Source organism: Somniosus microcephalus, chromosome 30 (genome assembly GCF_052327205.1).
Source record: "Somniosus microcephalus isolate GS21.2 chromosome 30, FLI_Smic_1.0, whole genome shotgun sequence".
NCBI classification, from domain to species: domain Eukaryota; kingdom Metazoa; phylum Chordata; class Chondrichthyes; order Squaliformes; family Somniosidae; genus Somniosus; species Somniosus microcephalus.
In genome coordinates, this window is record NC_141016.1 from 19,258,930 (window position 1) to 19,285,157 (window position 26,228).

At 48.1% G+C, this 26,228-nt stretch overlaps 1 protein-coding gene across 1 annotated transcript in view; it reads left to right on the plus strand.

The window, feature by feature from the left end:
* Nucleotides 1–17,155, plus strand: part of ido1 (indoleamine 2,3-dioxygenase 1) — a 38,486-nt gene extending 21,331 nt beyond the window's left edge. The window contains exons 7-10 of the mRNA XM_085971180.1: nt 8,356–8,473; nt 9,841–9,892; nt 11,599–11,747; nt 15,357–17,155. Coding sequence (XP_085827306.1) covers nt 8,356–8,473; nt 9,841–9,892; nt 11,599–11,747; nt 15,357–15,727 — 690 coding nt within the window. The 3' untranslated portion in view covers nt 15,728–17,155. The remainder of the gene's footprint in view (nt 1–8,355; nt 8,474–9,840; nt 9,893–11,598; nt 11,748–15,356) is intronic.
* Nucleotides 17,156–26,228: the final 9,073 nt, after the last annotated feature.

The window sequence follows — 26,228 nt, forward strand, 5'->3', positions numbered from 1 at the left end:
TAACCATTCATAAGTGCTGGTCCGTTATGTTGAGGTTTGTAGTTGCTTTATTTCCAAACTGGGAGTAGTATATCTTCCTCAAGCTCGTGTGACCTGCCTATCTTAATCTTCTTCCTCAGCACCCTGCACTGCCTGGTTTACAAGTGTCCTCCTGCCAAGCCTCTGCCAATGCCGCCCTTGGCTGTTCTTCAAGGAAGAGAGTGACGGTCCCTTACGGATGACTATCCTCATTTTTCCCTCCGTCCATAGGGCGAATGCTAGGCCTCCATTCAATCTCTCTCCATAGCAGCACCATTGAGATGAGGAGCTCATAAGAACACAGTAGGAGGAGTGGGCCATACGGCCCATCGAGCCTGCTCCGCCATTCAATAAGACTGTGGCTGAACTTCTACATTGACTCCACTTTCCTGCCCTATCCCCTTGATTCCCTTAACCACATCCCCTTGATTCCATTTAGGACACTCTCTTCCTGAAATTGCAGCATGGCCAATCTCATCGTTCAGTCCTAAGCTTCTCTTGGTTGGGACAAATTAAGTGATGACTGGATTGAAAGAGAGTCGCTTCATCTGCACGACTCATGGTACGCAGGAAAATGCAAGCGGCTATGGCGGCCGCTTCGTACGATCTCAGCTCGGGCCGTTTGATTCACAACTTTAATTTTTTTTTTGCGAAAGGAGATACTATTTTTGGTGAAAAATAAGAGTTGTAATTGTGCTCAATGTCAGCATTTTAACTTAATAGATGCTGTTAATCTGCCAAAAAGTGGTGCTGGTACGGTTCTACCTGCTGTGGCGGTTCAGACTATAACCCCTGCCTCTATTTTTTCCCATGGCAGCTGTTGATGATTCTGCCAACCCCATTTGCGACATTTAACCTCTCCTGCCTTCCACCCTATCACAGACCGTTCCTTTTGTTCTTTCTTCCCCTCCCCGCACCCCCCCCCCTTTCCCTGCCAGTTCACTCAGAGGGTGGTGAACCTGTGGAATTCTCTACCACAGAAGGCTGTGGAGGCCAAGTCACTGAATATATTTAAGAAGGAGATCGATAGATTTCTAGACACAAAAGGCGTGAAGGGGTATGGGGAAAGAGCGGGAATGTGGTACAGGAAACTCTTTTTTTTTATCCGGCACCGACGGGACCGGCGTGGTGCCGGTTGATCAAAAAGTCCGGATTACGGAGAGGTATACTTACTAAGGTACGAGAGCCCCGTACACGGCCACAGATCCGGGCGTCCCTGTTGCATGGCAACAGGTGCAGGAACCCCGGTTACACGGCCACTAATATGAAGTAAAACTTACCTGAACCTACTCCTGAATTTTGCCGGTTAAGAGACATTTCCGGTTATTTAGGTGCCGGTAAAAAGAGAGTTTCCTGTATTGAGATAGAGGATCAGCCATGATCATATTGAATGGTGGAGCAGGCTCAAAGGGCCGAATGGCCCACTCCTGTTCCTATTTGTCTATGTTTTATGTTTCTATGTACCCGGCCTAAGCTGTTAATAGCAGCACTAGCGCTGTCTACTGTGCTATTCTCAACAGCAGTTTTATTTTTGATGAGATATTCAGCTCAAGATCACACCATTCAAAAAATGGTTGACCGGTCTAGTGCTGAACAGCTTGGGTCAGGGCCATCAGCGCCGCCACATTAACTATGGCTGCGACAGTACCATCTATTGGCAGAACAAATGTTGTAATGCAGTCATATGTCATCATGTGCTGAACTGGAAGTTTGTTAACATTGACAAGCTTCTGCCACAGCCTACATTAAACTACACCATTCACAAAGGTTTCCATAAAACAGATGACCCAGTAAAATCACTTTTTCTAAGCATGGCAAGCTGCAGGCTTAACAAACTTAAAAAAGGAACAGAAAATGCTGGAAACACTCAGCAGGCCAGGCAGCATCTGTGGAGAGAGAAACAGAGTTAACGGCCCCGATTTTCCCCGAGCCGTTAGGCGGGGTTTCAGGCGTGTGAGGGGGGGGGGGGGAAATCCTGAATTTGGGGGTCCCGACACCATCCCGCCCAAAACCCCGCCCCACGCAACTTTCAGGGGCGGCGGGTACCTGCCCCGCACTGGGACCCGCCGAAACCAGGCGGGAAGGGATTAGTGCCAATTAACTGCCTGTTAACAGGTAGTTAACAGGCAATTTTTAGCCTAATCCCCATTTTGAGGGGTTTCGTGTGGGATTCCCGATGGCTCCAAACCACGCCAGGTTAGAGCAGGCGGGCCGTCGGGTTGAAGGAGTTGGAGGGGTCGCAATGTCGGTGCTCAGGTGAGTGATGGGTGCATGAATGCAAAGGTAAGTGTGTTTGGTGTGTCTAAAGTGTGTACTTACCTGTACTTACCTTTACAGCCTTTCTTCCTCTAGGCGTCGGGAGACCATCACTCAGCCGGAACATAAAGCTGAACGGCTGCGATCTGTCAAAAGTGACAGCCTTCAGCTTTGAGTGCCGGTGAGAGTTCTAACCGAGTCTGTGCAGAAGGACTCATGGTAGAACTCAAACTGTCAGTGTTTCACAGCTTCAAACAGCTGTGAAGCACTGATATTTCATCTGTCAAGAAATCTTGACAGATGAAATTGCAGTCTGTGACGTCACCTGTTGCCGGGTGGCCCTTAATTGGCCTGCTGAGCCCGCTGGGCGGGCTCAACAAGGTCAATCAAGGGAAAATCCCGCGGATTGGCCGGACGTCGATGTAGGCGGGTCAAAAACCCGAAAGTTGAAGTCCCGCCTTCTTCCCGACAGGTTCGGGAAAATCTACCCCAACGTTTCAGGTCTGTGACCCTTCGTCAGAACTGGAAAAAGTTAGAGATGTAACAGGTTTTAAGCAGGTGCAGAGGCCGGGAGAGGGGTGGGGGGGAGAGGAATAAAGAATAAAAGGGAGGGTCCGTGCCAGGGTGGAAGGCAGGAGAGATTAAATGTTGCAAATGGGGACGGCAGAATCATCAACAGCTGCCATGTGAAAAAATGGGGGCAGGGGTTATGGTCTGAAATTGTTGAACTCAATGTTGAGTCCAGAAGGCTGTAAAGTTCCTAATCGAAAGATGAGGTGCTGTTCCTCGAGCTTACGTTGAGCTTCACTGGAACAGTGTAAGAGGCCGAGGACAGAGAGGTCAGATTGGGAGTGGAGCGGAGAATTAAAGTGACAGGTGACCGGAAGTTCGGCGTCACCCTTATGGACTGAACGGAGGTGATCCGCAAAGCGGTCACCCAATCTATGTTTGGTCTCCCCAATGTAGAGGAGACCCCAATGTAGAGGAAACATTAACTCTGTTTCTCTCTCCACGGATGCTGCCTGGCCTGCTGAGTGTTTCCAGCATTTTCTGTTATTTCAGATTTACAGCATCCGCAGTATTTTGCTATTGTGAAAAAGGATAAGCCCTTTTTTTGTTGAATTCTCACCAGACTGATACTTGAATGTAGGACTGTGATCTACATTCCATTGTCTCCTTGCACATTCATTGGAACAGAACTTCATGATATCAAAACATGTGTATTTGGACAGGTTGGGTGATTGGGCAGAAGCATGGCAGATGCAGTATAATGTGGATAAATGCGATGTTATCCACTTTGGTGGCAAAAACAGGAAGGCAGATTATTATCTGAACGGCAATAGATTGGGAGAAGGGGAAGTGCAATAGATTGGGAGAAGGGTGTCCTTGTGCACCAGTCACTGAAGGTAAGCATGCAGGTGCAGCAGGCGGTTAAGAAGGCAAATGGTATGTTGGCCTTCGTAGCGAGAGGGTTCGAGTACAAGAACAAGGATGTCTTGCTGCAGTTGTACAGGGACTTGGTGAGACCACACCTTGAGTATTGTGTGCAGTTTTGGTCACCTTATCTGAGGAAGGATGTTCTTGCCATGGAGGGAGTGCAGTGAATGACGTATGAGGAGAGATTGGGTCGATTGGGCTTATACTCGCTGGAGTTTAGAAGAATGAGAGGGGATCTCATTGAAACGTATAAAATTCTAACAGGACTGGACAGACTGGATGCAGGAAGGATGTTCCCGATGGCCGGGGAGTCCAGAACCAGGGGTCACAGTCTAAGAACATAAGAACATAAGAAGTAGGAGCAGGAGTAGGCCATACGGCCCCTCGGGCCTGCTCCGCCATTCAATAGGATCATGGCTGATCCGAATCTAGACTCACGTCCACTTCCCTGCCCGCTCCCCGTAACCCCTAATTCCCTTATCTGCTAGGAAACTGTCTATCTCCATTTTAAATTTATTTAATGTTGCAGCTTCCACAGCTCTCTGGGGTAGCAAATTCCATAGATTTACTACCCTCTGAGTGAAGAAGTTTCTCCTCATCTCAGTTTTGAAAGGGCAGCCCCTTATTCTTAGATTATGCCCCCTAGTTCTAGTCTCACCCATCAGTGGAAACATCCTCCCCGCATCCACCCGATCAAGCCCCCTCACAATCTTATATGTTTCGATAAGATCGCCTCTCATTCTTCTGAACTCCAATGAGTAGAGTCCCACCCTACTCAACCTTTCCTCATACGTCAACCCCCTCATCTCCGGAATCAACCGAGTGAACCTTTTCTGAACCGCCTCGAGAGCAAGTATATCTTTTCTTAAATATGGAAACCAAAACTGCACGCAGTATTCCGGGTGTGGCCTCACCAATACCCTGCATAACTGCAGCAAGACGTCCCTGTTTTTATACTCCATCCCCCTTGCAATAAAAGCCAAGATTCCATTGGCCTTCCTGATCACCTGCTGCACCTGCATACTAACTTTTTGTGTTTCATGCACCGGGACCCCCAGATCCCTTTGTACTGTAGCACTTTGCAGTTTCTCTCCATTTAGATAATAACTTGCTCTTTGATTTTTTTCTGCCAAAGTGCATAACCTCACACTTTCCAACATTATATTGCATCTGCCAAATCTCTGCCCACTCACTTAGCCTGTCTATGTCCTTTTGCAGGTTTTTTATGTCATTCTCACTCATTGCTTTCCCTCCCATCTTTGTATCGTCGGCAAACTTGGATATGTTGCACTCGGTCCCTTCCTCCAAATCGTTAATATAGATTGTAAAGAGTTGGGGTCCCAGCACTGATCCCGGCAGAACACCACTAGTTACTGATTGCCAGCCCGAGAATGAACCATTTATCCCAACTCTTTGTTTTCTGTTAGATAGCCAATCTTCCACCCATGCCAGTATATTACCCCCAATCCCGTGATTTCTTATCTTGATCAGTAATCTTTTGTGTGGCACCTTGTCAAATGCCTTTTGGAAGTCCAAATACACTACATCCACTGGTTCCCCTTTATCCACCCTGTATGTTACATCCTCAAAGAATTCGAGCAAATTTGTCAAACATGACTTCCCCTTCATAAAACCATGCTGACTCTGTCCTATTAAATTATGTTTATCCAAATGCTCTGTTACTGTTTCCTTAATAATGGACTCCAACATTTTGCCAACCACAGATGTTAGGCTAACTGGTCTATACTTTCCAGCTTTTTGTCTACTTCCCTTCTTAAATAAGGGTGTTACATTAGCAGTTTTCCAATCTGCCAGGACCTTTCCTGAGTCCAGGGAGTTCTGGAAAATAATCACCAATGCATCCACAATCCCTACCGCCACTTCTCTCAAGACCCTAGGATGTAGGCCATCAGGTCCGGGGGATTTATCTGCCTTAAGTCCCATTATTTTACTGAGTACCATCTCCTTAGTGATTTTAATCGTCTTTAGCTCCTCCCCCCCCATTGCCCCCTGTTTGTCCAGTGTTGGGATATTTTTAGTGTCCTCTACTGTAAAGACTGATACAAAATATTTGTTCAGCGTCTTTGCCATCTCCATGTTCCCCACCACTAGTTTCCCGGTCCCATCCTCTAAGGGACCAACGTTCACTTTAGCCACCCTTTTTCTTTTTATATAGCTGTAGAAACTCTTGCTATCTGTTTTTGTATTTTTTGCTAGTTTACTTTCATAATCTATCTTCCCTTTCTTAATTAATCTTTTAGTTATTGTTTGCTGGCTTTTAAATGCTTCCCAATCTTCTATCCTCTGACTAGATTTGGCTACTTTATATGCCCTTGTTTTCAGTCAGATACTATCCTTTATTACTTTACTAAGCCACGGATGGCTGTCTTTTCTTTTACTCTCCTTTTTCCTCAGTGGAATATATTTATCTTGAAAGATGTGAAATATCTCCTTGAATGTAGACCACTGCTCTTGTACTGTCTTACACTTTAATCTGTTTTCCCAGTCCACTTTAGTCAATTCTACTCTCAATTCTACTCTCATACCTTCATAGTCTCCTTTATTTAAGCTCAGTATGCTGGTTTGAGATCCAACTCTCTCACCCTCAAACTGAATTTGGAATTCAACCATATTATGGTCACTCATTCCAAGGGGATCCTTTACTAGGACATTTTTTATTAATCCTGTTTCATTACACAGGACCAGATCTAAGATTGCCTGTCCCCTGGTTGGTTCAGTTACATACTGCTCAAGGAACCCGTCCCTAATACACTCTATGAACTCTTCCTCAAGGCTGCCATGCCCAATTTGATTAGTCCAGTCAATATGAAAGTTAAAATCCCCCATGATTATAGCTGTTCCCTTATTACAAGCCCCAACTATTTCCTGATTTATACTCCGACCAACAGAGTTGCAACTGTTAGGAGGCCTATAGACTACGCCCACTAGTGACTTTTTCCCCTTCTTATTCCTTATCTCCACCCAAACTATTTCACTATCCTGATCCTTTGACCCAATATCATTTCTGACTATTGCAGTGATTCCATCCTTGATTAACATAGCAACCCCACCTCCCTTTCCTTCCTGTCTGTCCTTCCTAATTGTCAAATACCCTTGTATGTTTAGTTCCCAGTCATGATTATCTTGCAGCCATGTTTCTGTAATGGCCACCAGATCATACCCATGTGTAGTTATTTGTACCGTCAACTTGTCAATTTTGTTATGAATGCTGCGTGCATTCAGATAAAGAACTTTCAAATATGTTTTCTGACAATTTATTCCTGCTTTTACCCGTTTTACTACTTTACCTTTATCATTATACATTCTGTCCCTTCCTGACACGCTCTGGTTTTTAATTCCCCCACTGCTACCTTGCTCTATTGCCTTCTCCGCTGTCATTTTTATGTTTCGCTCTCTAAAAACCTCCCCCCCACTAATTAGTTTAAAGCCCTCTCTACAGCCCTAGTTATTCGATTCGCCAGGACTCTAGTCCCAGCACTGGCCAAGTGAAGTCCGTCCCAACGGAACAGCTCTCTCCTGTCCCAGTACTGATGCCAGTGTCCCAGGAAGCAAAACCCATTTCTCCCACACCAGGCTTTGAGCCATGCATTTAACTCTCTAATTTTATTTACCCTAGCCAAATTTGCACGTGGCTCAGGTAGTAATCCAGAGATTATTACCCTTGTGGTTCTGCTTTTTAATTTGGCCCCTAGCTGCTCAAACTCCCTCAGCAGAACCTCCTTCCTTGTCCTATCTATGTCGTTGGTACCAACATGGACCACGACAACTGGATCCTCCCCCTCCCACTCCAAGTTTCTCTCCAGCCCAGAGGAGATGTCCTTAACCCTGGCACCGGGCAGGCAACACAGCCTTCGGGACTCTCGCTCTCGGCTGCAAAGAACTCTATCTATCCCCCTAACGATACTATCCCCTACCTCTACAACATTTCTTTTATCTCCCCCCACTTGAATGACCCCCCGCTCCACGGTGCTGTGGCCGGGTTGCTCATCCTCCCCGCAGTCCCCGTTCCCATCCTCACAGGGAGTAAGAGCCTCAAACCTGTTGGACAAGAGCAAGGGCTGCGACTCCTCCAACACTACCTCCTGGATCCCCGTACCTGCCTCACTTCTAGTCACACCATCCTGACCCTGGCCACGGACTACATCTGAATTAATTAGTCTAATTGGTGTGACTACCTCCTGATACACAGAGTCCAGGTAACTCTCCCCCCTCCCTGATGTGTCTCAGTGTTTGAAGCTCGGACTCCAGCTCTTCAACACGGAGCCGGAATTCCTCGAGCAGCCAACACTAAGGATAAGGGGTAAGCCATTTAGGACAGAGATGAGGAGGAATTTCTTCACCCAGAGAGTGGTGAACCTGTGGAATTATCTACCACAGAAGGCAGTGGAGGCCAATTCATTAAATATATTCAAGAAGGAGTTGGATATATTTCTTAAGGCTAAAGAGATCAAGGGATATGGGGAGAAGGCAGGGACAGGGTACTGAATTTGGATGATCATCCATGATCTCATTGAATGACGGAGCAGGCTCAAGGGGCTGAATGGCCTACTCCTGCCCCTATCTTCTATGTTTCTATGTATTTGAATTTATAATAAATTATGTTATACACCCATCCCTCCCCAGGCTGTTTCCATTGCAACTGAAGCAGTATTGAAGTATGATGATGAATCAATTAAAAACGCTTTGCAAGATGTGGCTGAATCAATTAGGAAGATGAATCAATCTCTCAAGATGATGGATGGTAAGTTCAGACACAATTATACTGATGCCATTGGGTTGCTTGATCATCCAAATACAATGCTGACTGATCAAACTGGCATGGTTCTTTAAATGACTGAAATAGAAGCATCACTATTTAAACTGTGTTTCATTGGAACATGTGGAAAACCAAAGGCTATAATAACGATCAAAAGGGTGATGGATGCACATCTGACAGATATGAAGGGTATGAAAGATCAAGTGGAGGATGAAATCTGTGACCTTTTAGCTTTCCCAGACTTAGTTCAGAAAAGGACATAGACTTACAAGGTTTGCTCTGTATGGTTCATTTGGATGATGGACTGTTATCACAATTCACTGATGTTTTTTCAGTTCAGTCCAAACCGTGAACTCAGTTAAGATTAGGTGATGATTAATGGCCCAGAAATTCAGGTCTCCACGGGTGAGTACGCATGGGGTACTCACCCGAAGGCCCAACGGAAGTGCCGGTTTCCTGCATGCACTGTGCATGCGCGGGAAACCAGCACTTCCGTTCCTCTGAAAGAAGGGGTTCAGAGGTCAAATGCGTGCGCAGGAGGGGCTGCGCGTGCGCATCAAACTTAGTTTTTTTTTTACAGGTTTTTCACGCGAGGGTAAGCCTGCAGGATTTAGAAATGTAAAAAGCCAGCGTAAGGCCTGCTTTTTACAAGGTAAGTGGTGAATTAATTAAAATTAAAACATTTTTTCCACAGGTTTATTATTTTTAAATACTTTAAAGCAAGGTAAGTTTATTTTTAGCCCCGTTAGAATATAAAATTATTTTTTTCAAAAATTTAAATTATTGTTTAAAATAGTTATTTAATATAATTTATAGTTTATTTAAAAAATGTGATTTAAAAAAAAAATTATTTGAAGGTTTAGTGATATTTTGGGGCCGTAGTATTTATAAGTCTTGACAGCACTTCCTGTCAGGCTTATGAATGGAGCATTCCCTGCTCCGATTGGCTGCCCATGGCCCACGTGATCCCAGGGGACACATCGAACTAACTGCGCCCCTGGGATACACAAGCACTGCGCGCCGGCAGCTGGACCAGGCCCCGGATCGGAATTCCACGCGGGCCCACAGCTCAACGGTCGGCGCGCAAGGTAAGTGCAGGTCGGGGGCTTACGCCCGCGGGAAGCCCCCGACCCGAATTTCTGGGCCAATGTTTCAGTCAGGTTGAATGTTGGGCTGTAACAAAACTTCAGTGGACTTAATTCAGATTGAGTGCCAGACTACAGCCAGCCTTCAGTCCAAAGCCCAGCTACTTGCCATGTGAACTTTACTCCTTGAACTGATCCATTTTGTTCCCCAGGAGTTCAAGTTCCAGTTAATCATAGAGAACCTGTTTTTCTGTCTCTTCTCCCCAGAGCACGTGGATTCTGCAACCTTTTATGGGATAATTCGGCTCTTTCTTTCTGGGTACGTTTTCACTATTAAAGCATGTGCCTGATTTCTATTATATATAATGACATAGAAATTACAACATGTAAATACAGGAAACTTTCGATTAACCGGCACCTAAATAACCGGAAATGTCGGTTAACCGGCAAAATTCAGGAGTAGGTTCAGGTAACTTTTATTATTTGCCTTCCTCCATGTGTTACTGTGCAAGGGTGTGGCTGCAGCTGTTGCTAAGCTACAGAGACGCTTGCAACTTGTGGCCATTGTTCTGAACCTGTTGCTAAGCAACAGGGTTTGTTGCTTTATACGGAGCTCTCAGCTCCGTATCTTTTACTATAGCTTTCGGTTATCCGGAAGTTTTGATGAACTGGCGCTACGTCGGTCCTGTCCATGCCGGATAAAAAAAAGTTTCCTGTATTCTGTTCAGGCCAACCTATCTGCGTTGATGTTTATCGTCTACGTAAAAGAAAAAAGAAAGATTTGCATTTCTATAGCGCCTTTCGCGACCACCGGACGTACCAAAGCGCTTTACAGCCAATGAGGCACTTTTTGAAGTGTAGTCACTGTCGTAATGTAGGAGCAGTAGCCATAATCCTATGTGCCCATTTCCCCGTACTCCCTTTCCCTCCAACCACCTACCTAACCTATTCTTAAATGCTGAGATGGTCTCTGCTTCAACGCACTAACTAATGTGGTAGTGCATTTCACAGCCTCACAACACTCTATGTAAAAACATTTATCCCGCTCTCTGACAGAAATCTCTTCGATTTAATCTTGTATCCACGACTCATCGTTCTAGACCCATTATTCAATTAGAACAGTTTGGTTCTATCTATTCTGTCCCATCCCTTCATAATGTTAAACACCAGTATCAAATTAGCACTTAATCTGGTTCTGATGAAAGGTCCTTGACTTGAAACGTTAACACTGTTTCTCTCTGCACAGCTGCTGCCTGACCTGCTGAGTGTTTCCAGCATTTTGTGTTTTTATTTCCGATTTCCAGCATCTGCAGTATTTTGCTTTTTATTGTCGCTTAATCTCCTGTGTTCTAACAAAAACAAGGCCTCATTCTTCAAGTCTTTCTTTGTATCTATATTTCCTCATATTAGGCAGTATCCTTTCGAATCCCCACTGTACCTCTCGATTGCCCCAACACCCTGCCTATTATGTGCATCACAAAACTGCACACTGCACTCCAACTGTGGTCATAGGAACAGGAGTAGGCCGTTCAGTGCCTCAAGCCTCTTTCGCCATTCAGTTAGATCATGGCTGATCTGTAACTTAACATCCATTTTCCTGCCTTTGTTGCATATCTCTTAATACCTTTGCCTAACAAAAATCTATCAATCTTAGTTTTGAAAATGTCAATTGATCCAGCAACCACCGCCTGTGTCGAGCTGTTAGGTCACTGTCTTTTGATTTGTTACAATCAGGAGAGCTGTACAAGACAAGGATGTGGAAAGCAAGATTCATTATTTCACTGAAATCCATTATTTCTTCCTGAAATTAGATCTATTGTACAAACTTGTTGAGCATGGCTTTGAGAAAATATATCATGGAGTAAGCCTGGCATTTATAAAAAAAATTGAATAGCCAAATAAATGACTTGCACTCCAAGTACCATCTTCGTAGCCGAGTTAAAAACTGATGCCTCACCCAACTGTATGAGAGTGCACTGAAGCTTTATATGAAATGTGCTGTGATTCATTTCACCTTTTTTGCAGATGGAAGGATAACCCGGCCTTTCCAGAAGGCTTGTTGTATGAGGGAGTGTGGGACAAACCCAGGCAGTTCTCAGGTGGGAGCGCTGCACAGAGTTCCACACTGCAATCCTTTGATGAGTTTTTGGGAATACGTCACAACAAGGAAAGTGGTAAGCACTGCCTACAATATCTTGCCTACGTCTTCTCAGAGCCCATGAAGATACTTGGGGGGGAAAAATTCAGTTGTTTGCGCCTCCTGTTAGCGCCTGAAGAGGGCGCTATATGGGGCGCAAGGCAACTAGAGGCCGGGCGCGGCGATGTTTGTGCCGCTCGCGAAATTAACTAGACATTTTGCGGCGGCGCTAAACACTTCCGCCACGATCTCCTGCGCCGGCAGATCGTGACGTCATTCAAGTGCGCAACGCCCCGTTAGCGCCCCGGACCAGATATTGAGTGGCGCCCCCTGCCTTACCGCCTGCCGCTAGCAACGACAGGTTGAGGGGAGCGTTTTGCTGTCAGAAAGGGACTAGGGGAGCGCTATTTAAAGGCGACCGCTTCCTACCCTTTTTTGTCGGTGACATTTTTGCACCACGCATTCTGAGAGAGAGAGAGAGAGAGAGACTTCTGGAGAGATTCAACGCTGTGTGAAGGAGTTTTGGGTACTGAGCAGCACTTTGCAGGTTTATTTTGATTTGCCCTTCCTTGCTTCGCCAGCGCTCTGAGGTAGCGCCTCGCTCCTCGGCCTTTGCGCCTTGAGAGGTGTGAAGCGCCTGATTTAGCGCTCCAATCACCTCCAGGGGCGATAAAAGCCAAGTTTGCTGTCGGAGGCGATAATTAGCGCCAGGCGCTAAACTTTGCGCACAGCCAATAACGGCGCCCCAAACGGGGCGATAACGAATTTTTCCCCCTTGAGCTCTTAAATTACATGAGGTGTGAATGTGTAAACATTTAATGCATTAGTCTGAAATTCCTCCCTCTGCTATTTTAGCTTAAGTGGCCCAGTAATTCCTGTCACAACGCGTGAGTACGGACAGGGTACTCACGCGTGTGCCAGGAGGAATTGCCGGTTTTCAGCATGCACAGCGCATGCGCTGAAAACCGGCATTTCCTGTCCTCTGACCCAAGGGGTTAAGAGGCTGAACGCATGCGCGGTATCGGGCAGCGCGTGCGACTTGGATTTCCTGTATTTTTACAGATTTGCGCGTGTGTAAAGGGCTCCGGGTTTTACGCATTGAAAAACCACACGTAACTACTTAGTTTTACAGGTAAGTGGTCTTTTAGTACAATTTAGAATTTTTTTTCCCACAGGTTTATTATTTTTAAAGAATCTACAGTAAGGTAAGTTTAGTTTTAGACCCTATTTTAAATTTTTTTATTTTTTTCAAAAATTTGATTAATTGTTTAAAATAGTTTTTTAAAGTTATTCATAGTTAATTTAATTATTGGGATGCTTTTTAAAATGTTATTTAAAGTTTAAGTAGTGTTTTGGGGTGCCGTACTTTTCATGAGTTTGACAGTCTTTACTATCAAACTTATGAATGAAGTTTCCCCTCCCCTGATTGGCTGAACAGTGCTCACCTGATCCCAGCCGGCACATCGCACTAACTACGCCGCTGGGTCAGGTTAGCACAGCGCGCCAAGATCAGAACCGGGCCACTTACAGGAAATCCACTGCGGGCCAGGTTTCAGATGTCGGCGCGCCGGGTAAGTGCACATCGGGGGCTTGCACGCGCGGCAAGCCCCCGACACCAAGTTCTGGGCCATTAATATCACTGCTAAAATATAGAAGAAAGTTCAGGCCAATGTGTTAGGCAGTTGCATGTAGGAATTTCAGGCCCATAGCTTTTTCATGATGACATCAACAAATGGCAGTCCTAAATCAATACGAATGTAGACATGAATGCATGAAATCAAAGGCAGGAAAAGACCAACAGGCCAGGCAGATGTGTGCAACCATGCATGCCATCAACCCACCACTTAAGCAAATGATCTTCTGAGAGAAACAAAAAGATTTTTAAAAACTGTGGGCAAGTACAAAAAGTATATATTAGATAAACTAAAAACCACGTGGAATGCATTGAGGTAAGTATTTATTGTTTACAGAGGCTGCATCAAAGGCAGCAGCATGACATTTCTCCACAAGCCAGCTGCTGGAACAAGGGATATTAGGGGATTCAAGGGATATGAGGATAGTGCAGGAAAGTGGAGATGAGGTAGAAGATCAGCCATGATCTTATTGAATGGCGGAGCAGGCTCGAGGGGCTGAATGGCCGACTCCTGCTCCTATTTCTTATGTTCTTATGTGATGTACAGTTTGCTTCAAAAGGGGAAATATCCATTGTCATCCATGGCTACTCGTGACCTATTCTATTTCTGCCACCTGTTAGATTTCAACTGAAAAACAATGTTGTTCAATGAACTAGACAGATTCTTGTCAATAAATGGAATTCAGTATTATTAGAAGTGCACCAAGGGAATACTGTGGAGAGGGGGCTAGAAGTACTGAAGGCCTTCTCCTGCCTGAAACTGTTACTGTGTTACTATGAATTGAAATGACTTATGTTACATACGAGCAATGATACGGGGTAAAGACCCTCGGGTCCATCCAGCCTATCTCACACAATTCTGATACCTTGTGTATCACAATATATAAACTCCACCCCCACCCAAAACCATGTGATCTCCTGGGAGAGGCGGAAACACAGATTAAAAAACCCAGGCCAATTGGGTGAAAAAAATCTGGGAAATTCCTCTCCGGCCCATCTAGGTGATCGAAACTAGTCCAGGAGATCACTCGGGCCCTGAATGCCCTGGAGTACCCACCTTCTGTAAGAGGTGATCTCCGCCCCAGCCTGAAACAGGTCCAGCTCTCGCTTGAAGGAATTCAGCGAGTCCGCGTCCACCGCACGAGCCCGCAGCCTGTTCCAGAGGTCCGCTATACTCTGGGAAAAGAAGCTCCTCCTGACATCTAACCTGTACATCTAGCCTTGTACAGCTTAAAATTGTGACCCCTGGTCCTCCCCAACCTATTTAATTGGAACAAACTGTCAACTGGAGCACAATCAATTCCCTTCATTATCTTATAAACCTCAATCAGATCAACGCCCCCCACCCCCCCGCCAAGTCTACGCTTCTCTAAAGTGTAGAGTCCCAACTCTGTTAGCCTATCTTGATAACTAAGATGCTTCAAACTTGGAATTAGTCTAGTGGCTCCTCCTCTACACCCTTTCCAAAGCCTCAATATCACCCACCACGTGAGGAGACCAAAACCGGACACAGTATTCCAAGTGAGGCCTGACCAAGGCCGTCACTCTTGTCACTGTGTTACTATCAACAGGGAACCTATTTTTAATTTTAACTGGTTTGCCTTCAACAATGTTATAAATAGAGGTTTACTGCTGTGACTCTGTTAAGTACGGTATTTATCCAACAGGCAGGCTTGACCCGATAAGTTGTATCAATATTACAGTATCAATATTAAACTCGGGTAGCAGGCAATGTTTCTTTTGTTTTCAACCATATGATAAAACATACAATCATGTTTTCGCAATACTAACTGCAGGCAGATCCATTTCATATGATGGAAAGTGATATGCAGGAGTACAGTGCATGCAAAATAGCATTTACAAGGGCTGCCTGATCGACAGTATGCAGCTTATATTGTGTAAAATCTGCTCAACTGTACAGTTATCTTTTAGAAAAATATAATCAAAAATCAACACTGATAACATTTGTTCCCAATCTGATTATCTAATTTGACGCTATATTTTGTATTACAGCTGAATTCCTTCACCGGATGAGGGATTACATGCCTCCATCACACAAGGCATTTATCCAAGCTATAACCTCAGGTCCATCCGTGCGAGAGTACATCATGTTCAGCTGCAGCCCTGTTCTACGTGAGACATACAATGACTGCATAGCCGCGCTTGTTGATCTAAGGAACTATCACATCACAGTCGTCACTCGCTACATCACTATAAATGCAGCCAAAGCAAAATCAGAGAAAGACAAGCAAAATAGCTCAGCACATATAGTACGGAAAGCCCCATCCGCCTTAGAAGCAAGGGGAACGGGTGGCTCAGGGATCATGTCCCTTCTTAAAAGTGTCCGAGATACGACTAAAAAAGTAATGATCGATGACGTTTGATGACATCAATAGAAATTCACTGATTTATTGTACTATAATATGTAACTAATGTAGAATTTTTCAGTAGTCAATGCAAATTATTTATTGATAAAATTGCAGGTAATGGCAAACGCTCAGTGCAAACATCATGAACCATTAATGACACAGAATACACACACTCAGTGCCAGTTTCTTCAATATTAAACTAAAAAAAATACATTTTAACAGGAATTAAAAGACTTGCATTTTTCACATAATCAAAGTACAGGGAACTTTCGATTTGCCGGCACCTAAATAACCGGAAATGTCGGTTAACCGGCAAAATTCAGGAGTCGGTTCAGGTAACTTTTATTACTTGCACAGCAACAAATGGAGGAAGGCAAGGGTGTGGCTGCAGCTGTTGCTAAGCTACAGAGACGCTTGCAACTTGTGGACATTGTTCTGAAGCTAAGCAACAGGGTGTGTTGCTTTATATGGAGCTCTCAGCTCCGTATCTTTTACTATAGCGTTCGGTTATCTGGAATTTTTGATGAACCGGCACCACGTCGGTCCCGTCCGTGCCGGATAAAAAAAAGTTTCCTGTAGTTAATTATATTTACAGGAAACTCTCATTTAAACGGTACCTAAATATCCGAAATTTTCTATTAACCGGCAAAATTCATACTCCGAAAACAACACCTCAATAACTGGAAATGTTGCCGAGTCCGAGTCTCCCGCGGTGGCTGAGTTAGTCAGTGGGGGTAGTTCACCAAACTGCCACTACTCGGCTTCTTGGTGCTGTCGGAAGTCCGAATGCCTCAATAACAGGAGTCTGACTCTCCCGCGCTGCCGGTAGTCTCTTCCAATCCGCCAATTACTGTATACTGCACATTTCTTGAATTTTTAAATTTTTGTTTGTTAAAAATAGCCTCGGTAGATAACCCTCTCTGTCATCTGGAATTTTTAATCAACCGGCACCATCCTGGTCCCGTCGGTGCCGGATACCAAAGAGTTTCCTGTACTACCTTGTAGTCTCCCAATTGTTCATTATTCAATATATACAGGATATGCTATTACTCTGAAATGTGCAACGAAATCAATGCAATTCAAATCTCATGGTGCAGTAGACTTAAAATGACATAACATCTGCCAGCAAGTCAAAAACTTGTTGGAAAAATAAAACTGTCCCTCCCATGCGTAATAAAACACCACAGCGTATTTCAAAAAGATAACACAGCTCAGGATTCAAGTGACTATGATGAGTTTTGATCTTCCAGTTTCTGTAATGTTTCAATGTGCCATTGCCTTGTAACAGACTCTAAACTGTGCTATCTGTTGTTTACTGTGAAAGCAGAATTTAACGACGTGAAATTTATCAGCTAAAATATTCCTGAAATTATCATTGAAAAGTTATTTTATCGAATTTGCTTTTCATTGTGCTTACATTCACAAATAAAAACATCCCTAGTGAAGAAACTTGTTTTTTTCTACATACATAGAATGTGCATTCAAATACATTTTTAGAAGAATATAAAAGTATGCGACAGAATACTCATCAAATTGCTCAGATTCCCTAAATGTTTTAAAGGGAGATATCTATACAGCTACCCGTCTCTGTTAGCCTGGTTTAGTATATTCTCCCTTTTTGCTGGTTGCTGGTACGTATTGTAAATTTAATTGGCAATGTTTTGGAGCCACTGATATTTTGATGGTGCCATACTACTCTCTATTGGTACGGTAGTATCTTTTTCTTCTTAGGCAGTCCCTCGGAACCGAGGATGACTTGCTTCCACATTAAAAATGAGTTCTCAGGTGACTGATGAGTCCAATGCGGGACCTACAGTCTCTGTCACAGGTGGGGCAGACGGTGGTTGAAGGGGCGGGTGGGTGGGGTGCTTGGGTTAACGTGCGCTCCTTGCGCTGCCTGCGCTTGGCTTGCGCTTGCTCCCTGCGAAGAGACTCAAGGTGTTCGGCGCCTTCCCGGATGCTTCTCCTCCGCTTTGTGCAGTCTTGGGCCAGGGATTCCCAGGTGTCGCTGGGGATGTTACACTTTTTCAAGGAGGCTTTGAGGGTGTCCTTGAAGCGTTTCCTCTGCCCACCTGGGGCTCTCTTGCCGTGTCGGAGTTCCGAGTAGAGCGCTTGTTTTGGGAGTCTCGTATCGGGCATGTGGACAATGTGACCCATCCATCGGAGCTGATTGAGCGTGGTCAAAGCTTCAATGCTGGGGATGTTGGCCTGAGCAAGAACACTGACATTGGTGCGCCTATCCTGCCAATGGATTTGCAGGATCTTGCGGAGGCAGCATTGGTGGTACCTCGCCAGTGCTTTGAGGTGCCTGCTGTACGTGGTCCATGTCTCTGAGGCATACTGCAGGGCAGGTATCACTGCTGCTCTGTAGACCATGAGCTTAGTGCCGGGTTTGAGGTCCTGGTCTTCAAACACTCTCTTCCTCAGGTGACCGAAGGCTGCACTGGCACACTGAAAGCGGTGTTGAACTTCGTCGTCGACGTCTGCCCTACTTGCATTTATATAGTGCCTTTCACAACCTCAGGTTGCCCCAAAGAGCTTTACAGCCAATGAAGTACTTTTGAAGTGTAGTCATAGTTGTAATGTAGGAAACCTCTCATCTCTGAGTCAGAAGGTTCTGGCTTCAAGCCCAACTTCAGAGACTTGAGCAAATAATCCAAGCTGACACTCCAGGGCAGTACTGAGGGAGTGCTGCACTGTCTTTCGGATGAGACGTTAAACCGAGGCCCAATCTGCCCTCTCAGATGAATGTAAAAGATTCCATGGCACTATTCAAATAATCCCCAGTGTCCTGGCCAATATTTATCCCTCCACCAACATCACTAAAAATTGTTTATCTGGCCATTATCACATAGCTGTTTGTGAGAGCTTGCTGTGCACAATTTGGCTGCTGTGCAATTTGGTACAACAGTGGCTACACTTCAAAAGTACTTCATTGGCTGTAAAGCACTTTGGGACGTCCTGAGGTCGTGAAAGATGCTATATAAATTTAAGTTTTTTCTTTCAAAGCATATTGTCCCAAACAGATGCTATAGCACTATAATTTCTCAATTCAGTGAATGCAAAACTTTTTGTAATCTTCCATTTTTCACATAACAGTACTTTAACCACTGTTTCACAAGAAGAAAAAAAACTACCCTGAAAGTAGTTCACATGGAGTTCTTCCTGAACACTAATTCATATAAATTGTTAACCTAGCAAATATAGAAGTATCATTTCCTGGTAAGTTCAAATCAAACATTAATCAGTATTTTGCTGACTCACCTCAACAAGCATAAACAGCACGTCAAAGGCCGTACACAAAGTAACGTGGTTCAAAGTCCTCACAAACTCCCATTTAATTAATACAACACTTCCTACATGTGGGTAATGCAGAACATTCAGTACACTGTTTATTTGACAGAGATAATAATAAGATTAAGTTTTAATGTAAACATAGAGTCATGGGGCCTGATTTTGTGGATTGTGTGGGAAATGGTCGGATTCCCCGAATGTGGGGTTCTGACCCACAAAAAAATGTCAGCCAGTTGCACGCAATTTTCCCTCAAGTGGCCAATTAATTCCCAGCATGTGGACAGCCTTGCTAATTGTCCATTTCTAGTCAGAAAGCCCCACAGTATGATGTCATCATTTGTGGTGCTTTCAAGGTCCACAGCAAGCATTGCTTCCTCTGTTGGCTTCCAAACGAACCATACAGGATGGCAGAGGAGCCTGCAGCTGCTGTGGCCAGTGCCAGACCCCGAGCTGCCTCCAAATTCGATGAAGCTTCACTGCAGGCATTACTGGATGGGGTTAGGGCCCACAGGGAGGTCCTCTTCCCTAGGTCAGGCAGGAAGAGGCCTCCCACTGAGACCAAGGCTGCATGGATGCAGGTGTCAGCAGATGTCAACTCGAATGTGCATGTAACCTTGGCATCACATCTCTAGCTCCTTCCTCTACTCCCCCACAGGACCATCCAAAGCCCCCGTCCCCACTGTGGAGGAGGAAGAGGCTGTGCAGCCAGACTCCCCAGAGGAAGCTCCAACCTCTGAGGGCGCAGCGTCAGCAGAAGTAAGCGCACCCAGCACCAGCGCAGACACTCACACCTCGGGGGGACCTTCGGGACATAGAGTAGTGTTGTCACCTGGTGTTTCACAGCTCACAAGTGAGCCTCAGCAGATTCTGGAGACAGGGACAGCAGTGGAGAGTCCTCGTCGGAGGGCGCAGGACTCATTGGCCTAGAAATTCGATGGGCAGCGCCACCAGTTAGCGCCTAAAGAGGGCACTCAGTGGCTTTAGCGCAACTGGCCGCGCCTCCTGCGATATTTAGCTGGGGCGCTAATGGCGGCATTAACCTGTTGCACTGCGCCGCCTCCGATGACGTCATCGGTGTGTGCAGCGCCCCGCTACCATCCCGATCTCGATATTTGGCAGCGACCGCCTCTGTAGTGCCGTTCGCAAATGACGCCCGGTTCACGGGGCCTTCCTATGGTGGCAGTGGCGCAAATTAAGGTGGAGCTGCGGGGCGGCCGTTTTTTCCGGCGGCCGCCTGCCAGCACCTCCGTCCCCGGCCTCCTGATCGCTCCCCGCGGCATTGCCGGCTGTTTTCCGAGAGCCCGGCACTTCTCCTCGGTGCCGGGCTCTTTTGCCGGCACTTGCAATCTCTGATCGCGCTGGTGCAGGCCCCTCCCCCTTAATAATGGGAGGAAGGCCTGCAGTACCGCAGCGCGCTGTGCCGCAGCGTGTGGCGCTGCGGCACGTTGCGCTGCGATATTCAGTTTCAGCGCCCTAAGAGGTACGCGGAGTGCCTCGAGCCTCGCCCCGTGTCCTTCTTGGGGCGCTCAAGCTGAATTTCCGGCAGTCGCTACTGCTCCAAACACTGCGCTAAATCCGGCACCCAGGCGAGCTTGGCGCCCCGTTTGTGGCTCCACCCAATTTCTCCCCCATAGAGTCAGTGGCCTAGAAATTCGGTTGGTAGCGCCAGCGATTAGTGCCTAAAGAGCCCGAGAATTGGGGCGTTACCCAATGTTCGGGCGGACGCAGTGAATATAGCGCCACCTCCCATATTGAGTATCCTTTTAGCGCCGGCGCTAACTCTTTGCACGCGCCCGCGGGCGCAGGCAGATCATGATGTCATTTCAGTGTGCAACACCTTTTTGGCGCCCTGGACCAGATATTCGGTGGCGCCCGGAACCTTTGCGCCTAGCGCTGTTAGTGACAGTTCGATGGAACGTTACCAGGCCCTTCTCGTAGTTGGGGGGTGCTATTTAAAGGGGACAGCTCTAGTATAAAAGCTGCAGCCACTTGGCCTGTTCATTGTGATCATTGCTGGAGAGAGTTGGTGAGCTACTGTGGAGCAGATTTTTTGGAATTTAGCCTTAGAATACGTGGGACCTTCAAACCTGTCCGGAGCAGTTGGACCTCTCTGTCGGTGTCCGTTAAAGTGACTGTTGCCCTCAATTTCTATGCCACCGGATCCTTTCAGTCATCCACTGGGGACATTGCGAATATCTCTCAGTTTGCAGTCCATTGTTGCATCCGGCAAGTTACAGCTGCCCTTTATAGACGAAGGCGTCAATTCATCACCTTCCCTCTGAGCCTGGAGAAGCAGGCGGAGCGCGCGCAGGGCTTCGCTGCTATTGCGGACTTCCCCATGGTGCAGGGGGCGATTGATTGCACACACATGGCTTTGCGGGTGCCATTACTCAATCCTGAGGACTTCCGCAACCGCAAGGGGTTCCACTCCCTCAATGTGCAGCTGGTCTGTGACCACCGCCAAATCATCATGGCAGTCAACGCCCAATTCCCAGGGAGCAGCCACGATGCCTTCATCCTGCGGCAGACCTCAGTTTGTGACCTTTTTGAGGGGCCGGCTCGCCCACGAGGCTGGCTTCTTGGGGACAAGGGCTATCCTCTCTGCCCATGGCTCATGGCACCACTCCGTTTGGCCGCCACCCCAGCAGAAGAGCTGTACAACAGCAGCCATCAGGCGACCAGGAACGTTGTAGAGCACACTATTGGTGTGCTCAAACAGCGTTTCCGCTGTCTGGACCATTCGGGGGGAGCCCTGCAGTACTCGCCGGAGCAAGTGGGTCACATCGTCGTCTGCTGCATGCTCCACAACTTGGCGATTCGACGCACCCAGCCAATGCCAGCTGTCCCTCAAGGTCCAGCAGAGCAGGCGGACGAGGAGGAGGAGGAGGAGGACGAGCAGGCGGACGAGGAGGACGAGGAGGAGCATGCGGACGAGGAGGAGGAGGAGCAGCATGTGGACGAGGAGGAGGAGGAGGAGGAGGAGGAGGAAGATGGGAGGGCTCCTGAAAGTGGAAGGGCCATCCATCAGAGGCTCATCAGGACTCGGTTCCAGGCCCCTCTGTCAGAATGATGGGTGTCATTCGTCCTGCGCACTTCGGATCTTTGAAAGGCTCTGAAGGCCAGCATGACTGTAAATAGTTACGTGTACCATTGCAAATTAAAACTTTTCTTTATTGTCACAAAAGTCCTTCCTTCCAGCATAACAACGTCATGTCAACAGAAACCATAACCTTTTGATTCGGCCTCCTGCCATTGTCAGGATAGAGAACATCTCGACGGCGCTCCACTGCGGGCACCAACTGCTCCAGACCCTCAGTGCTGAAGCGCTCTGCTCTCTGTCTCACCTTCTCCATCCTGACCAAGTTTTTTCTGCCAGAGAAGGAAGAGCGCCGATTCTGAGGCCTACAGGGCGTTGAGTGTGGAAGCTGAGGCTGACTGACCCACCCCTTTAAGAGCCGGCCGGCGCCTGGAAGTCTCGTGGTTATCGGTAATTGAGATCACCTGCGCTGTGCCCGTCCACGCCGATATTGGGTAGCGCCGGAAGTTTTGCGCCTTAGGAGGCCCGTGCAACGTCTGAATTCGCACCTCAATCCCCTTTGGGGGCGATGCAACCCAATATCGCGCCAGGCGGCGATAACTTTCATCTGGCTATAAACTTTGCGCAGCGCCAGTTCTAACGCCTCAAGTGGGGCAATACCCAATTTCTAGGCCATAGAGTCATAGAGTTATACAGCACAGAAAGAGGCCCTTCGGCCCATCGCGTCTGCGCCACCTTCAAGCCCTGTCTAATCTAATCCCATTTTCCAGCATTTGGTCCGTAGCCTTGTATGCTATGGCATTTCAAGTGCTCATCCAAATGCTTCTTGAATGTTGTGAGGGTTCCTGCCTCTACCACCCTTTCAGGCAGTGAGTTCCAGATTCCAACCACCCTCTGGGTGAAAAAGTTTTTCCTCAAATCCCCGCTAAACCTACTGCCCCTTACCTTGAATCTATGTCCCCTTGTTATTGACCCCTCTACTAAGGGGAAAAGTTCCTTTCTATCTACCCTATCTATGCCCCTCATAATTTTGTACACCTCAATCAGGTCCCCCCTCAGCCTTCTCTGCTCCAAGGAAAACAACCCCAGCCTGTCCAGTCTTTCTTCATAGCTGAAGCGCTCCAGCCCAGGTAACATCCTGGTAAATCTCCTCTGCACCCTCTCCAAAGCAATCACATCCTTCCTATAGTGTGGCGACCAGAACTGCACACAGTACTCCAGCTGTGGCCTTACCAGCGTTTTGTACAGCTCCATCATAACCTCCCCCTCTCAAACAGGTTATCTACCTGTCCTGCTGCCTTCAGGGATCTGTGTACATGCACACCAAGGTCCCTCTGATCCTCTGTCCTTCCTAGGGTCCTACCATTCATTGTGTATTCCCTTGCCTTGTTAGTCCTCCCAAAATGCATCACCTCACATTTTTCAGGGTTAAATTCCATTTGCCACTGTTCTGCCCGTCTAACCAACCCGTTTATATCGTCCTGTATAACAACAGAGAATGCTGGAAAAACTCAGCAGGTCAGGCAACATCCGTGCAAGCGCAGGAGATGTAACACCTGCCCCTATACCTCCCCCCTTCCCACTGTCCAGGGCCCCAAACACCCCTTCCAGGTGAAACAGCGATTCACTTGTACTTCTCGCAATCTAGTATACTGTATTCGCTGCTCACGATGTGGTCTCCTCTACATTGGGGAGACCAAACGCAGATTGGGTGATCGCTTTGCGGAACACCTCTGTTCAGTCCGTCAGGGTGACCCCGAGCTTCCGGTCGCCTGTCATTTTAATTCACCGCCCCATTCCCACTCGGACCTCACCGTCCTTGGCCTCTTGTATTGTTCCACGGAAGCTCAACGTAAACTCGAGGAACAGCAAATCATCTTCCGATTAGGCACTTTGCAGCCTTCCGGACTCAATATCGAGTTCAATAATTTCAGATCTTAACCTCGGCCTGTTGAGGCTGCCGCGGAACACAAATGGAGGCCGAACCGATCTGAGGAACACATGGCTTTTTATTACATTCTCTTGAGCGATGGATGCCCCAGCACTTCGCTCTGCTAAACCCGAAAACAGAATGAGGGCGACGCCCGCGCTTTTGTGTACACACTGAGGGCGACGCCCGCTCCTTTGTCATGCCTTAAAGGCAGCATGCTTCTTAAAGGCAAGGTACCCGATTTATTGTCCACAGACGGAAAAGTGGATTGCGCCCGTTTAGGTGGCGATCCGCCACACAGCTCCCCCTAGAATCCGCTTAGGAGGTGTGGACGAGATGGTGTGGCGGTCTGATGGGCCGGCCGGAGCGGCTCTTGTAGGACGCCGGTGGACGTGGAACGGCCGGGCGTGGAGCAGCCGGGTGTACTGGCTTGAGGGCAGGTCGGCCGCGTGGCAGTGGACGAGCTGCTGGGACCTGCTCACCGGGCTCCGAGTGTGCTGGCTTGAGTCGGTCAACCGACACTTTTTCAGTCCTGTCGCCCACTTGTAGGGCGTAAAATTTGTCCCCAGCCTGTAGCACTTTGTAGGGCCCGTCGTACAGGGGTTGAAGGGGTCCGCGGTGGGCGTCGTGCCGGACGAAAACTAACCGTGCCTGGTGCAGGCTTAGCGGGACGTGTGAGGTGGATTTGCCGTGCCGGGCAATGGGCACCGGGGCGAACTGTAGCGCCGGTGAGGCGAAATCGTGGCGTTGCTGGTCGGCTGACCAGGGTGTCGTGGCGGTGGGCAGGAACTTGCCGGGTACGCGCAGTGGCTGGCCGTACGCGACCTCTGCTGCCGATGCGTGGAGGTCTTCTTTAACCGCGGAGCGCAGGCCGAGGAGGACCCACGGGAGTCAGTCGGTCCAGGCGCCGTCCTGGAGGCTGGCTTGAAGAGATGCCTTCAAGGATCTGTGGAACCGCTCACACAGTCCGTTGGCTTGGGGGTGGTACGCTGTGGTGCGGTGAATGGTCACCCCGAGATTGCGTGCGATGGCGGTCCAGAGTTCAGAGGTAAATTGCGGACTTCTGTCCGACGTCATGTCGGAGGGGACGCCGAACCGTGCGACCCAAGTGCTGATGAAGGCTCTGGCAATGGCGGCGGTGGTGGTAGAGGTCAGTGGAATTGCCTCGGGCCAGCGCGTGGTGCGGTCGACGATCGTCAGCAAGTGCGTGTGGCCTTGTGACGGCGGCAGGGGCCCGACGATGTCCACGTGGATGTGGTCGAATCTACGTGAAGGGACGGTGAACTCCTCGAGGGGTGCTTTCGTGTGTTGCTGCACCTTGGCCAGTTGGCAGGCTAGGCAGGAGTTGGCCCAAGTATGCACATCCTTGCGAAGGCCGCGCCAAACAAAGCGGTTGGCTACCAATTTGATGGATGCGCGGGCGCCGGGGTGGGAGAGGTTGTGGAGAATCTCGAATACCCGGCGGCGCCAGGACGCTGGGACGACGGGCCGAGGTTGAGATAGGGATATGTCGCACTTGACCGTGACTGCGGTCGGGCCGCAGGCGACGTCGGCCAGGCGTAGCCCTGGTAGGTTGGTAGGTGCGGAGAGCAGATCAGGGTCCATGAGCTGGTCTGCTGCGAGTTGAGCGTAGTCGACTGCCAGGTGTGCAGCATGGATGGCGGGGCGGGAGAGGCAGTCGGCTACCACGTTGTCTCGGCCGGAGACGTGTTGGATGTCCGTGGTGAACTCGGACACTGCCGTGAGCTGGCGCTGCTGCCTGGCGGACCAGGGGTCGGTTGTCTTTGCCATTGCGAATGTCAGGGGTTTGTGGTCGACAAACGCAGTGAAGGGGTGGCCCTCCAGCAAAGACCAAAAATGGCGGACCGCCAGGTACAGCGCAAGGAGCTCGCGGTCGAAGGTGCTGTACTTGACCTCCGGGGGGCGTAGTTGGCGGCTGAAGAAGGCAAGTGGTTGCCAGGCGCCGTCGACCCACTGCTCGTACACGGCGCCGACCGCGTGGTCGGAGGCGTCCGTGGTGAGCGCTACTCTGGCATTGGGCCGTGGGTGCGCGAGCAGGGTGGCGTCGGCGAGCGCGGTCTTGGTGGAGTTGAAGGCGGCTGATACGTCTGCCGTCCATTCGACTGCCATCCTGCCACTCCTGCCCCGGAGGGCTTCATACAGGGGCCTCATGAGGGACGCCGCTTTGGGGATGAAGCGGTTGTAGAAATTCACCATCCCGAGGAACTCCTGGAGTCCTTTGATGGTGGTGGGGC